The 15,884-nt window shown below is 35.3% G+C and overlaps 1 protein-coding gene across 3 annotated transcripts in view; it reads right to left on the bottom strand.

Moving 5' to 3' along the window:
• The window catches only part of PTPRC (protein tyrosine phosphatase receptor type C), a 144,869-nt gene that overhangs the window by 52,991 nt on the left and 75,994 nt on the right, over positions 1 to 15,884 (bottom strand). For all 3 annotated transcript variants that reach the window (XM_069074495.1, XM_069074494.1, XM_069074492.1), the window contains 6 exons: positions 14,819 to 14,908; positions 11,822 to 11,848; positions 6,960 to 7,154; positions 5,479 to 5,607; positions 3,727 to 3,897; positions 2,001 to 2,123 (listed from right to left, as the gene is read on the bottom strand). In XM_069074495.1, the coding sequence (XP_068930596.1) occupies positions 2,001 to 2,123; positions 3,727 to 3,897; positions 5,479 to 5,607; positions 6,960 to 7,154; positions 11,822 to 11,848; positions 14,819 to 14,908 (735 nt within the window). The remainder of the gene's footprint in view (positions 1 to 2,000; positions 2,124 to 3,726; positions 3,898 to 5,478; positions 5,608 to 6,959; positions 7,155 to 11,821; positions 11,849 to 14,818; positions 14,909 to 15,884) is intronic.

Genomic DNA, 15,884 nt, shown 5'->3' with positions numbered 1-15,884 from the left:
CAACTGTCCTCTGCAAAGTTACCAGGGATTTTTTTAATTGCCATATCTAAAGACGTTTTCTCAGTCTTCCTCTTTCTTGACCTATCTTCAACATTTGACACTGTGTTAACATTCTCTCCCCTTGAATATTCTCTCTGCTCTGTGCTTTCTGTTTTCTCTTGGTTCTCTTACCACTCTGCATGATCCTTCCTAGTCTCCACTGCTAGAACTTCATTTGTCCACTAATTATGGGTGTCTAGCAAGGTTCTGTCATGAGCCTTCCTCTTTTTTTTTACTCACATTCTCTCACAAGATGATCCCACTGGCTCTGATGGGTTCAATGACCATATCTATAGAGATGATGCCAAAATGTGTATATTCAGTACTTGATTCCTGGCCAACCTTTAAGGGATAGGGAACCTGCAACCTTGAGGCCACATGTGGCCCTCCAGGTCCTGAAGTTTAACCCTTTCCAGTCAAAGGTCACACTTGAGGACCCCAGAAAGTCATATGTGGCCTTGAGGCCACAGGTTCTCCACCCCTGCTCTATTCTCATATCACAGGACCTGGCTGTTGGACACTTAGAATTTTATTTCCCATAGGAATCTAATTCAACATATCTGAAATAGAACTCATCCCTCACCTCACACTATATAAATGTTAACTATTATTAACATTATTACCTATAGAGTTAAATATATACTTCTCTGTTTCTTCACCACTTGGCCCCTTCTTACCTTTCTAGCCTTCTTATACAATATTCCCTTCTACATATTCTATGTATAACAATATCTACCTACTTCCTGCTCCTTATATAAAACATTTCCTCTCCCATCTCTTCCCTGTGTCTGTACTCCATTCCCGGAATGCTCTTCTCATTTTAGAGTCCCTGATTTCATTTAGGACATGTTTTTAGTGCCACCTTCTTCAGAAGGTCTTTTCTGTTCCCCACAAGGCTGTTTACCTTTTTATCAAATTGATATTTATATCATATATACATAAGCATGCACTGCACATGTATACACACAAGTATATACATGCGTGTGTTCATACATGTATATATGTTTTGCATGTATGCACTCATGTATATGCATGCATATATTGTATGTGACAACATTTTAACAAGGAAGACACATTTATAAATATATGTGTATATATAAACAACATACACATGTATTTATACGTTATAATACATATATATATATATATTACCTAGCATTTGAGGTTACCTTTCAATAAACTTGTAATATCTTCTTTGTAAATAGTCATTAATCTGTTGCCTACCCCATTAGAATGTTAAATCCTCATTAAAATGAATGCAATGACCAACCATGATTCCAGAAAATGGATAGAGAAGCATGCTGGCCACATCCTGACAGAGAGATGATGGCCTCAGGAAGTGGAATGAGACATACATTTTGGGGCATGACCAATGTGGGAATATCCTTACTTGACTGAATATTTCTTATAAGAATTTTGCTTTTCATTAATTTTTTTTTTGCCAGAGAGGAGAGGAAAGAAGAGAAAATGTGTCTATTAATTTAAAAAATAGCATAAATATTTTTTTAAAGAATGTGAGCTGTGCGGGAGTATGAACCATATTTTGTCTTTCTTTGTATACCCACCATTTAACACAGTACCTGACACAGTATTTGGCACCCAACAAATGCTTGTTGACTAACTGATTGACTTAAGGTCAAAAACTGTTTTGTCTTTGTCATTGTATTTCCAGCTTTAGTACAATTTCTGGCACATAGTAAAAGACTGACAAATTGCTTTTAATTGACGATTAAAGACCTGGGATTTGGAATATAATACCTTAGAAAGATTAGGTGATTTCGCAAAAGGTCTTCAATTAGCTACTTTATTTCAGAAGTCAGGGAATCCTAGAGGTTATGTTAGACTCCTTCATTGCAAGTTTCATTACCCTATCTAAATAGATGTCTCCATGGTAATCTGATTCATTCAAGATTCCCAGGAAGGTCAGAGAATGGCCTGAAATTAAACTGATTACAACTTACCCTTAGGAGAGTTGTTTTGTTGAATGAGAAAGCCATGAACAGAGCCTGACGGTACATCCCAAGAAATTTCTATTTTTCTTTCACCTATTGATGTAGAAATCAAATTGCTGGGTTTTTCAGGAGCTATTAGAGGAATGTGAGATAAAAGATATGAAAATGTTAGTGGGGAAAGTATTTTGCATTTTCTGCTGCCTAGCAACAAAAAAAATCTTTCTATTCTTTGCACTTTACGTTTTTAAGAGTTGCAGACTATTATTATTGTTCTTACATCTAAGAAAATAAAAATCACATAGAAAGATGACATATATGTCATTCTTCTTGTCCTGCTTACTATGAGATTTGTTTTGGTGTTGCTTTCATTGAGCCTACCAAAAAATGAGTTTGCATTCTATTTCTTTTTTTACATCTACAAAAGCAGATTTTAAAAAATCTTTCTTTTAATAAAAGTCTGGAAAACATTAAATATCTGAGAATAATAGCAGGATAGTGATTTATCCTGGCATCATTTCTATTTAAACCCCATCAAAAAGGATGAAAAGGGGGGCAGCAAGGTGGTACAGTGAATAGAGCACCAGCCCTGGAGTCAGGCGGACCTGAGTTAAAATCCAGCCTCAGACACTTGACATTTACTAGCAGTGTGACCTTGGACAAGTCATTTAACCTCAACTGTCCTGCCTTTTCCCCTCCCTACAAAAAAGCAAATAAGATGAAAAGAGTTAAGATGGTGATGGTGATGGTGATAATGATGATGATGGAATCAAAAGACCTTCCATGGATTACCTCCTCACGAATTTAGCCAAGAATTACAATGATAATAATGCTTCATCTGATGCTCATTTATTGATATATCAAAAGAAACAAGAATAATAATATTTAAGTATTAAATGGACCTGGGATGTCACAAATGAAGCATTTTTCTACCAACAGTGTAGCTCAAAACCCATTCATAATTTGTCATAACTCTCAATTATTATTATCTATAGATCTTCCACAAAGGAATGGTCCTTGGAATATTGAGACTTTAAATTTTTTTTTTACTAAACCTGTGATTTTATCAATATCAGGAGATCCTGATGAGGAACTTTCTCCACTAAAATAGAGAAAAACTTTCATTACATCTTGCATTCTTTTTTTTTTCCCCAGGGAGGGAAGGCAGGGCAATTGGAGCTAAGTGACTTGACCAAGGTTACACAGCTAATAAGTATCAAGTGTCTGAGGTCACATTTGAACTCAGCTCCTCCTGACTCTAGGGTCAGTGTTCTATTCACTGCACCACCTAGCTGCCCCTACATCTTGCATTCTCAAAGAATTATTTGGAGGCACTGAAAGAAAACTTGCATCATCACATGGCAGAGGCAAAACTCAAACTCAGATCTTCCTGACTCTGAGATTTGTTCTTTATCCAGTAAAAATGTTGATTTTCATCCAGAGTATATATGATCTGATATCACTAAATGAAAAAGAAAAAAAAACATTCCCACGTCTTATATCACTTGATCCTAACAACAGCTATGCCAAATAGGTAGCGCAAGTATTTTTGTTGCCATTTTACAAATAAGGAAAAAGACTCAAAGAACGGAGGGGACTTGTCCAAAATCATACATCTAATAAAGTGTACCCAACTTTAAATTTCCCCTCCAGTTCTACCACATCTTTTCATCCTCTTCACTGAAGGTAGAAAGAAAGGGGGGGGGAATATGTTTACAAATTTAAATACTATACTTACTTCCAAAGTCTGTTATAATATTAATTTCTTTTTGTTTGATAATATGGTTCTGATATTCAACAGAGGCATTGCAAATATAAAGTTTTTCAGGGGTCAAGTCAATGAATTCTTTTTCCTCCACATTGTTTTCTGATTCACTGACATGTTGTTTGGTACCATCCTGGCTTTTACCTGGAAGAAATAATTACCACATTTGCTGGCACAAATTCAATATGTTATTGATCCCATATTCACTTTTGCAATTAGCTCTATGATCCTAGGACAGTACACAGCTAGAGAAGAGATGATCCAGTATAAAAATCAGTGACTGAAGTTTTTTTTTTTTTATCAGTGATAATTTAAGTTCACTCACCCACCTGTGGATAAGCTGACCTGGAAAATAGTTGGCTCCCAGCAATCCTTGAGCCTTGAGGTTGCACTGCTGTAATTTTGAAGACTACTTTCTAACACTATTGAATTTGCTATGGTTCTTTGACCCTATCCCAGAAAATTGATTGATGCTTCTTGATGGACTCAGCCTATTACATCTGAATTCCTATTGCTCTGATAAGGTCTCAGTCTTGGTAGGTGAATCCAGCTTGGACTAGGCAGTGTCTCAACTCTGCTTTTTCCTTTGTGCATTTCACTGCAGTTCCTACTCCCCCATTGTTCCTTAGACCTGGTTTTCTGCTTAGATTAGGACTCTGACTACAGATTTCTGGTCTATTATCTATTCTTCCAGCAATAGTTTACCTGGATACTTTACCACATATGTGCTTTAAATAACTCTACAAATTCATCAGATGTCTTAATTTGGGGTGAAACGTGGTGTAGGAATGGGGCATTATGGAATATATTTGGATAATAAAGATTCTAAGGAATATAGTATGCAGTTTTCTATTTATCTTACTTCAACGCAGAAATTCTGTTTCTACTTTATAAGAATGCCATGGTGCAATTTGATCGACTGATAATCACAAACTACTCACTCACCATAACAGAACTTTATTGTGTACCAAAATATTCTAAGATCACCACAATGTACATCTATGGGATCTCAAAGGGCATAAGGGAATAAAATTATTATGTTACACTGTACATGTTACATCCACACTCAAGGCTACATTATCACTTATGAGTTATGTTGTGATCTTTTTTGATTTTGTGATATTTTGTGATCATTATAACAGGGCACTGAATAAAGTATCTCTTTAATAAGTCTATGTGTTTTCTAATGCATTCTAGGATAATAATGATAGTAACTTCTTATAGTGTTCTAAGACTTGCAAATATACTATCTGAGCCTCACAACAATCTTGTGATGTAGGTGACAGCATCACCAACATTTTACAGATGAGAAAATTGTGACAAAGGTTAAATGACTTGCTTGAGGTCACATAGGAAGATCTTGCATTGGAGGCAAGATCTGAACTCAGTCCTTCCTGACTCCAAATGCTGTTCTCTTTTTCCTAGATCACCTAGTTAGTCTTTCACTTCTTTTGTTATCTACCCTCTCCCCAATACAGTAATATGCATAGACTAGAGGTTCTAGAAATGCTAGTGAATCCATTAATTTTTAAGTAAGTGGTTTTTATTTTTTTGATGAATTTTTGGCAACTTTGTAAGAACTATCATTAAATGTAATGAAGGTCTGCATGGCATACAAAACAACCACTATGTGAATCCAGAATCTGATAAGTATGAGCATATTTTATGACCTACAGAGAATCTAAGGGGGGAGGGGGGAAATACCCAGAAACAATGTGTTCTTACATTCAAACTTGTAGGATAAATCAGCCCTTTCACAATTAAAATTTTCTTCATTAAACTGCCATTTTAATCTAATAGAAGTATCTGCTTTTTCTTTTTCGGTTGAGTTTATTAGCTTAAAACGACTTGGAGCTGTTGAGACAAAGAATAAGAAATATGATATAATTTGCATTTCATAATTTTACTTACAAATACAAATATTTAAATTTGCTTAAAATACTTAAAACATCCCCATGACATGAAATAGAGGACAAATATAATTTGCATCTCATAATTTTACTTACAAATACAAACATTTAAATTTGCTTTAAAATACTTAAAACATTCCCATGACATGAATTAGAGGACAAATCTTTTGACCATCTTACAAATATTAGGTCAGTCAGGACAGATAATTTTCCCTATCACTACAGAGAAAACTAAAATTTTATGAAACTATTTGCCAGGTCTCTAAATAATCACATAAAATATTATAGTGTGCCTAGATGACTAACCTTGGTCAAAATAGAAACAACTTGCTAATAGAAAAAAGAAATGATTATTAATTAATTCAAATTTTTATCAAAAAGAGTGGTTTTTTTGGTTACCTACTTGTAGACTAGCAAAAAATTATTAGGGATTAATGATTATTATTACTGTTAAATATAGTCATGATTTCTTTGCTTGTTTGTTTATTTTATTTTAAAAAAGAGTCCCTCCTCAACCAATGTTCTTCTTTGATACTTAATCCTAACAAGGGATTGAATTTGTATCCTTAAAGACTATACTTGGAAGCCCTAAATTCTAAAATCTAGAAAGGTTTGGGCTACAGGACTAGAAACAGATTGTCTCACTGTAGTCTGAGGAAGACACTAGCTAAATTCAGAGAAACTCATCACCAAGAAAGACAGGATGAAATTTTAAAAATTTATTTATTTGTTTGTTTAAGCTACAACCCCTGACGAAAACTGTGTACTAAGTTAGAGAGCAGTCAAATTTGTATCTGTGCAATAAGTACCCAGACTGAGGTAATTCATGGATTCTTGAAATATTATCCAGAAGGCTCTTAGGAAAACAATTTTGTAGAACTTGCAAACTTCTGAGTGAGTACAATCATTGTAGTGGCATATCCCTCTAAAAGTGGGAGTCAGGTGGGATGGTTGTGGTCACTGGGCAGCTTGTTCATAAATGTGTTGGGTAGGAGGTTTGGGGGCAGCTAGGTGGTGCAGTGAATAGAACACTGGCCCTGGAGTCAGGAGGACCCGGGTTCAAGTCCGGACTCAGACACTTAACATAAAAACTAGCTGTGTGACCTTGGGCAAGTCACTTAACCCCAATTGCCCTCCAAAATGAATGAATGAATGAATGAATGTGTTGAGTGAAGGGAGAGATGGGACAAATCTAGGATGGAATTGAGCTAGGTAATGGAAAAAAAAGATAAATGATAGCAAATATGCTTAGGAGACATAAATACAGTAATATACACAATGAAAATGGATATTTACCTGGTGGCACATTTAATGTGAAGTTATATGAACATTGTATAACAGTTATAGTAATCAAAGAGCATTCATTTAGGTTTTTATAACACATATCAGAAGTTGCAGATTCACATCTGGTCTCATTTTTAGGAATATTCAGATCCGCAGTATATTTTTCTTGGGAATATGAATATTTCACAGAGATGTTTTTGTATGACTCTGAAAGGAATAAATAATTTAAATTTAATTTCAGTTCACACATTTAAATGATCATATACTTAATGTGTTACAAGTATACCCTGTACTGATATCTTATTTCCTCCTAAGGTGATCCTAGACTGCCTTAGGACAATATTATCATCCTGAAAATTCCTTATGAACTTATAAACACATAGTTACCACTTACTGGGGTGGGGGAGGAACAGATTGACAACTAAGGAAGGTAGCTAATGACTTTTTTTTAGCTGAATAATCTTACCCAAGTGCATAATAGAAGGACTAGAATTTAAGAATAACACAGAGAAACAAGCAATGCCATCACTAGGTTTGTATCCCAAAGAAATGTAAAAAAAAAAAAAAAAGATTGGAGGAAGGAACTGTCTGTAGAAAAATATTTATAGCAGTTCTTTTTGTGGTGGCAAACAAGTGGAAATTGAGGTGATGTTCATCAATTAGGGAACGACTGACTGAACAAGTTGTGGCATATGATTGTAATGGTGCTATAAGAAATGAAAAACAGGCCAATTTCAGAAAAACCTGGAAAGACTTACATGAACTGATGAAAATTGCAGTGAGCAGAACCAGGAGAACATTGTACATAGTAACAGCAATATTATATGATGATCAACTGTGAATAACAGCTATTCTCAGCAATATAATGATCCAAGAAAATTTCAAAAGACTCATTGTGAAAAATACTATCCATCTTCAGAGAAAGAACTGATGGAGTCTGAATATAATTTGAAGCTTAGTATGTTTCACTTTTTTTGTGGTGGGGTTTCTCGTCTATGTTTTCTTTTACAACATGACACATATAAAGATGTTTGGCATGACTGCACAGGTATAACCTACATCAAATTACTTATCATTTCAGAGAAAAGAGAGGGGTGGAAGGAAAAGAGAGACTATGAAACTCAAAATTTTAAAAAGAATAAATGTTAAAACATTTTTACATGTAACAGAAAATAATAAAAAATTTTAAAAAAAGAAATTGGAGATGATAGGATGAAAATATTAATTTAAAAAATTTTAATATTTCTACTGACTGACTTGTCATAGTCCTTCTAGTGTTAAAGTGAATAAATTATGGAATACTTTGAGTGTTTACTCATCCAATGGAAAAGTAAAAACATTGCCTTAGGTGGGAATTTCCCATACTTGGATTGGGATGTGGGTAGAATATCTGGAGTTTTGGTCACTTGACCTGAACATAGGATCAGTGCTAGCAACTTTCATGTATATGGATCAGGAAAAACAAGAACTCTAAAGAAGCACTTTAAGTAGTCTATCAAGGGCATGCAACAATAAGATCTTGGTTGAGACACAGTAAAAGGGATTGAATCTCTGGTCAGGTACTTTACTAGCAGTCATAACTTTGCCCAGAAAGAACACAACCCTGGCTAGACCAGAGAGGTACTTGTTAGGTTTACCTGGACTTGTGTTAAGGGGATCCAACAAGAATGGATCTTTTGATTGCCACATATACAGTGGATGCTATGAAAGGATAGAAGATGTCTCAGAAGAATCCTCAACTACATCTCAGATCATCAGAGATGAGACCAGCACCTTAGCATGTGAACAACACCATTACTAGAAATATAAGTGGTACTGAGGATTGCTTAATGTACAATATTGTGAAATAGAACAAGTAGGTCCCAATTAATGGGAATAATGAATTTCCTGAAGTGGTCTCATGTATTTGAATTTGCAACTATTCCAAGGCATAATTATGTAAAATATGGTTATTGGTTCCAACACAATTGAAATATGCAGTGTGCATTTGAATAATACAACCACTTCAGGATGATTAGTTAGTGTCGCTGACTGGGACATGGCTAACAATATTTGTGTGTTGCAGAATGGGAAATATTATCATGAAATCCTTCCCATAAAATCACTTCACATATTATGGCCAGTGAACTTTCAAATGTGATATTGGTGCCAGTATACTTCCCTGATCAACTAATAATATCATGATGATGATGATAAATCATTAATATAGCATGTATATAGCACTTTACATGATTCTCTTATTTTCCTGGATGGGAGTCTTGAGGCAACAGGAGAGTGTCAACCCACAAACAAAATAAAATACATATTAATAAATGAGTTCAAATGGTTTGAAATTCAGCTAGCTTAAGGATATAGGACTGTATACACATATGTAAAAAAAACTGAAAAATTAAAGTTCCTATAAAGAAGAATCTGTTCATAATTTTGTTCAGCTTGGTTTACTGTGATATCAATAATAGTGATGAACATTTATTTACACAATACTTTATAGTTAATGAAGTGTTTTCCTCACAACAACGATTAGGAAGATAGCGAATGTGTTATTATGTTTATATTGTATATAAGGAAACTAAGGTTCAGTGACATTAAATGACTTGCAAATCATGTGATGAAGTTTAGACTCAACTCACATCTTCCTACTTTGAATCCAATATTATTTTTGCCATCCCAAGCTTTCTTATGCTTACCCATTGATGTGGTTTTGAAATTACCCAGGAGATTACATGTTCCTGAAGGCTGGATACTTCTTATTTATAAAATCTGAAGCTTTCTCCCTCTCTTCCTTCCTCTCCTTCTCCATTGTCATTATTCCTTAATGGCAAAGACTATTTCATTTTTCATTTTTGCTGGGCTTTTTTGTATCCCCATTATATAGGACAGTGCTTTGCCTACAGGTGGTGCTCAATAAATGCTTATTGTTTGCTTGCTTGAGCCAAAATACCCTCCCCTCAGCCATACCCTAGATTTCTCTCTTTATTAAAATTTAGATTCCAGTGAAGAGACTTTTCAATAGTGCTAGCTGCTGACATTAGCTTCCTAACTATTCCAGGCATTGACTGGGGAAGTAGCAAGATATACAGTTTATTAAGTACTTTGATATTCTCTGAAATAAGTGGTTTCCTAGGCTGTGTGGTCAAACAAGATCAATAATATGTGAAAACAACAAGAACTTACATTTATATGATAGAATCACATAATTTTAGAGTAGGAAAGGATCTCAGCAGCCAATCAGGCCAAATTATACTTAAGGAGAATCCTCCACTATTATGCTACAAGAAAGTCATTCAAGTGTTGCTTGAAGGCCTCAAGGGACAGGAAACTGAAGACCCTCAAATGTCCATGCTAATTTTATACATTGCGAATTTTAGAAATGTCTTCTTTGCATCAAACCCATTTTGGCTTTTTACAGCTTCCACCCATTGCTCCTACTTCCACACTCTGGGGTCAAACATAACAAATATATTCTTTCATTGATATGACCATCTCTTAAGGACTTGAAGATAGCTTTCATGACCTGCATGAGCCTTCTCGTCTCCTTGACAAATATTCTGAAATTTTTTAAATCATATCCTCACACAACATGAATTCAAAGTTTCTGGTTGCCCTCACTGAGATGATATCCATGAATGATTTTTTTTAATGTGAAGCAAAGAACTGAAAATGTTATGTCAGGTATGCATTGGCTAAGGTAGAGTACAGGGAGACTGTCATATCCTTATACTGCAAATTCTGTCTCTTTATATTAATTTTTATTGAATATTTTACCTCTATTGAGTTTCAGATATATTATTCATTTGATCTTCACAAAAAAAACCTCTGTAAGTGAGCAACATAGGCTGTATTATATTCATTTTAAAGAGTAATCTACAGAGTAGATTGTGATGTAAAGATGAAGGCTAAGCATGGGAAGACTATTATGAACGGATACAGAGTAAAGTAAGTAGAACCAAGAGAACAATAGACAAAATGACTATGAGGGAGAGAGAGAGTGGGGAGGGGGGAAGGAAGGAAGGAAGGAAGGAAGGAAGGAAGGAAGGAAGGAAGGAAGGAAGGAAGGAAGGAAGGAAGGAAGGAAGGAAGGAAGGAAGGAAGGAAGGAAGGATTGTGATTATAAAATCAAGTTTGGCCCTACGGAAGAATTGAGGAACACAACTTCCTCACTTCATTGCACAGGTAAGGATCTGAGGGTATGGAATGTTGCTTATACCATCAGACACAACTGATGTACTGGTTAGTTGTGTTGACTATTATTTTTTTCCTCTATATTTTTTTTGCTATAAGTGATAGTTTACTGGGAAGGGGAAGAGATAGATATATAGCACTTGTCATGTGATGTAGAAACAAAACAAATAAATAAAGATAATACAAAACTGGGGAAAATTTTAAAGATAAAAGCTAAGGCTAGAGAAACTGTGCCTTGTCCAAAGTCCTAAGCAGGTCAATTATAGAGCCACAGATAGAATTCAAATCCTTTGATACTCATTTCAACAGAAAAGAGGGGAAATTTTCATTCAATTATTTATTTCATGAATTGGGTAGAAAATAATAGCAACATATGTTAATAAGTAATTGCTGGTGAGGAAATGGTAGTGGGAAATAGCTGTTTCTTATGTGGAGAGGGTTGAGGAAACTGTTTTTTTTAAATAATAAATGAGACCAAAATACATGTGCAAGCAGAGGAGGATTTGGTAGAAAGGGAGAGATTATAAGACCTGAGATGCAATAATTGACTAAAAAAATTCAGGAATAATTTGTCTAGGATAGGGTTGAGGGCATAGGTGGAATGTTTAGTCTTCGAAGAAGGAAATACCTCTTCCTCTGAAACAGAAATGAAGATTAGTTAAGATACATATCAAAGAGAAGATTAAACTTACCACATTGTTCAGATCTTGAACTACTTGCTAGAGGAGAAGAAAATAAAACAAATTATCATACTTATTTCTCTATGGCTACAATGGAATTACTATCTCGTCTTCAAGTCTAGTGCTCTCCACCCCCCAATTTAGGAAAATTATAATAAATTATGACTAATGAGCATAGAGTCATAGCCTTTTAGATTTAGAAGGGACCTTATGAAACATAAGATTTTTGAACCAGAAAACCTCAGGTCAGATCTCAGTTCTGCCACTTAGTACCTGTATGACCTTTTACAAGTTACCTAAGTCCTCTGGATTTCAGGTTACTCCATCTAAAAAAGGATAGGGTTTACAACAATGATCTCTAATTTCCTTTCAGTTCTTACAAGTTATAATTCTATGGTCTAATTCAATCCCCTCACCTATACAAGAGGACATGAGGTCTAGACAGGTAAAGTGGTAAAGAAAGGTCACACAGGTGGTAAATGTTAGATCCAGGACTCAAATCTATGTCTTCTGTTCTCAAATACAATGGTCTTTCCATCATTCACAGAAAAATGTTACTAATATCAATGATTTGGTTTTCTAAATCTTTTAACTATTTTTTTTCAGTAGATATGAGTGATTGATTAATGGAAACAGCTACTTGCAGTAGCGTAGCTATTTATTTCATGCTTTCTTCCTTCAAAATTAATGTATATAAAATTAATGATGTAAAGCCCCTTTGAGATCTAAACAAATGTCAGAGCTCCAAGCAATGCAAGAACTATAAGGGCAGTATTGATAACTATATAGCATGAGGGTTGGGATTAACCTAGACTATAATGTGTGTGCATATACACAAACATATACATACATATATACATGCATGTGTATACACCAAATGAGAGAACATCTCTATAAATCAGCCAAATCAGCTTTATAGTAAGTGAATGAACAGGAGAGACATTACAGGAAGTCTGTTCTGATTGGGTGAGGAACTTGTGGATTTTATAGCAAGTAGTGGCCTATTAAAAAGCATTCCAGTCAAACCCCTGCAAAGGAATCTTTTATGAGGGAAAGGAGAATGACTCATTCTTAGTCTAGGCTTCCTCACTCCCCACTTGGAGAAGAGGATTTGGACTTATCCCTAGCCATGTTCTCAGGACAGTAGTGGCTGGTGCCTGTATCTACATTGGGAGCCAAGAACAAAATAGAAATAATGAGACAAAGAAGACTGATTAAACTATAATATGTCTCACATAAAAAGCTGCACCATACTTAAGAGGAACTTGAGGAGTACCAGGCAAAAGGGTAGAAAAGATTTCTAGCAACCAGAAGCTGATATATACTTATTTGCCAGATGAACTTTCTAAGCCTGAGTCCACTTTTCCCTGGTCTCTGGATATACTGGTGATGGCAGTATGTTACAAACCTTTGGGAAATGTTTTGTGCCAACTATTCTTACTGTAATACCTAAGTATAATATCCTTTTATAAAAGTCAGTTAAGTCTGGCTAATTGATATCAACTGAGGGGAGAAAGTACACTGATCAAGTCTCACGATATACATATATATATGTCATTACAGATACTCCCAATCCCTCAAGGACACTCTAGAGCCATGAGGGGATATGTAGCCAGCCTCCGAGGATCCAGTTTGTCCATGCAGATGGAGCTAAGATAAAGACCCCAGAGGCTATATAAGTTTCACTGGAAAGAAAGGGTGACTTATGAGTACTGTCACTGATTCTATCTTGCCTTTTGCACTTTCCTCACGTAGAGCAGAATCAAAATAAGGTATTAATTTTAAAAATAAAACTAAAAAAATAAAACTAAAAAAAACATGCTACTTCAGAAGTTTTGGCAAAAGCAATTCCTGCAAGGTAGGGAAGATCTTGAGGTGTCTGACATTCCTGTCAATATTAATTGATGAAATTCAGAAACTTGAGATTCAAAAGGAATGGGGAAGTTAGCATCTTATAGTGACATACTCTGATTACTATGCATTTTATGATCAGTCTCTGGATGTTTGTAATAGAAATGTAAATTTAAGATCTTCCCTGACCCTAGGCTTACGTTCACCTGGAGCCTGTGGTGGAAGGCTTGTTTTTCAGGAGATACTTTGTGATTGGGCAATAGGTCAAGAGGGTTGTTACATTCTCTTAGCCAGGAGAAGGCTATATAAATCCTGATGTGAGACATTGTTTTGGGGCTCACTTTGAGAAGTGTTGTGTGATTTGACCAGATGAGACTCTGGGCAGCAGTTGAGAGCCTCCCCTCCACCCCCCCAGCTCTGAAAAACCCAGATGTTGATGCTTCCCTCTCTGGTAACTGTGATTTGTTTATGGATGTAATGGTTGGACAGTTGGAGGCCTGTCTGCTTGAAATGTTTCTGTTTGTATACTCTGAAGTTCGGGGTGCTGACCTTTTCCCCCTGAACTAGGTAAATGATGTTTGATTGATCAAAGTAAGATTGTTAACACATTTTGAATTGCTTTTATTTAGAAAAACAGATCTAAGAACCTATATTGGCAGCCACCTTGGCGATGCTGGGGTGCTTGCTGCTACAATGTTCCTTCTACTTCTAGATTTCTATGCCTTGCAGTAGCTGCATGTCAGCTATGTGTCTATACCTATTTGATCATAAGACTATTCTAGTTTATAGAATGATCTTTTTCCTTGTTCATATCTGGAACTACTATAGAAAAAATAACAACAAATACAACAGCAACAACAACTAAGGGCCCATTTGGCCATTCTACTGGACTGATTACAAGGTTGGCATAAACCACATTTTTCATCATAAAAATGTTGATTATACCAATGGCACACATAAATAACTATCCTGCACAATTTGACCCTAGAACCCTAAAGATACTGATTCTTTTCCCTATTGTTCTCCAGTAATCAAAAATAAAATTTTCAATTATATTCAGGGAAAAAAAGGAAAGTTAAGTAAATTTAGGGCCCTTCTATGAGTAGATTTCCATGGAGAGGGTGTTATTATTGAAATGACTGGGTATCAGTTTGTCACCTGTTGGTGAAGCAGTCGTGTTACGGATGATGCTTGCAGGGCTGTTTGAGGTAGGTACAGGTGTCCTAGTGCTCGTATGACCAGTAACATCTGCAAGGAAAGCAAAAGAAAAAAATGATCATTAACCATTGAGCTTGCTATTTGGAAATGGAAAGGGAAAAGCCTCTTCCTATGTTCTAAAAAATAATTGTTTTATAAATCTGAAACATTGTCCATTAAAATGTTTCATATCAAATGTAGTTGACTTACTCTTGAAACTAAAACAAACTTAGAGATTCTGACAAACTCAATCATTCCTAATTTATTTTCTCTAAATACAATATATATTGCCAAGATAATTGTTCTAAGAACTAGGACTATTCTCAGAACTTCCCTAAAAACATAAAAGTTAAGTGACTTATACAGGGTCACACAGGTATAGTCACTGCCAAAGGGAGGATTTGAATTGAGGGTTTCCTATATGAGACTATGCCATGCTGCCTCTACAAATTTGGCTTTATTCAAGAAAAAATAGAAATTGCTTATAGCACAATTCTTAGTTAAAATGCACATTTTTGTTAGCATTCAGAAAATAATGTCCTTAGCTTCCATGCCACAACTATTAATTTGTTGCATTAAAATCAGATTTTCATAATGAATATTCGAAACCAATAATAATGCTCAGTAACAATTAGGAAGATAATTTCTTTTAGTGCTAATATATTTTCAAGCTTCTGAAATATGTACAATTCAATGTGACCAGCTATATTCCTTGTGAACAAAAAGAGCTATTTCTAGGCTTACCATCCTATGGCTTACCCATCTTACTATCTGGAGATTTAATTGTTAGAACAACCAAACCTGAACCCTTTTCAGTGATGGTGATGGCAGTAGTGAGTGAAGGAAGGACAGCAGAGCTGTTGCGTGCTGGAGTGAAATCTGTTACTGGTGTAGAGTTTGAGTCTGCAGGTAAGGATGTGGGTGTAAGCATTTCTGGTGTGTAATCTATAGTAAAGAAGGAATTGACAAGTATTATTTCTCTCACACAAAAGCAAAGATTTGAAATTCAAAGCCAATATTATAACTG

This window comes from Petaurus breviceps, unplaced genomic scaffold, assembly GCF_028583685.1.
Source record: "Petaurus breviceps papuanus isolate PSGF00001 unplaced genomic scaffold, PetGlider_PUasm1.0 90895, whole genome shotgun sequence".
In the NCBI taxonomy this organism is placed as follows: domain Eukaryota; kingdom Metazoa; phylum Chordata; class Mammalia; order Diprotodontia; family Petauridae; genus Petaurus; species Petaurus breviceps.
The sequence above is the reverse complement of the archived record's forward strand: the minus strand, read 5'-3'. Positions and strand labels throughout refer to the sequence as shown.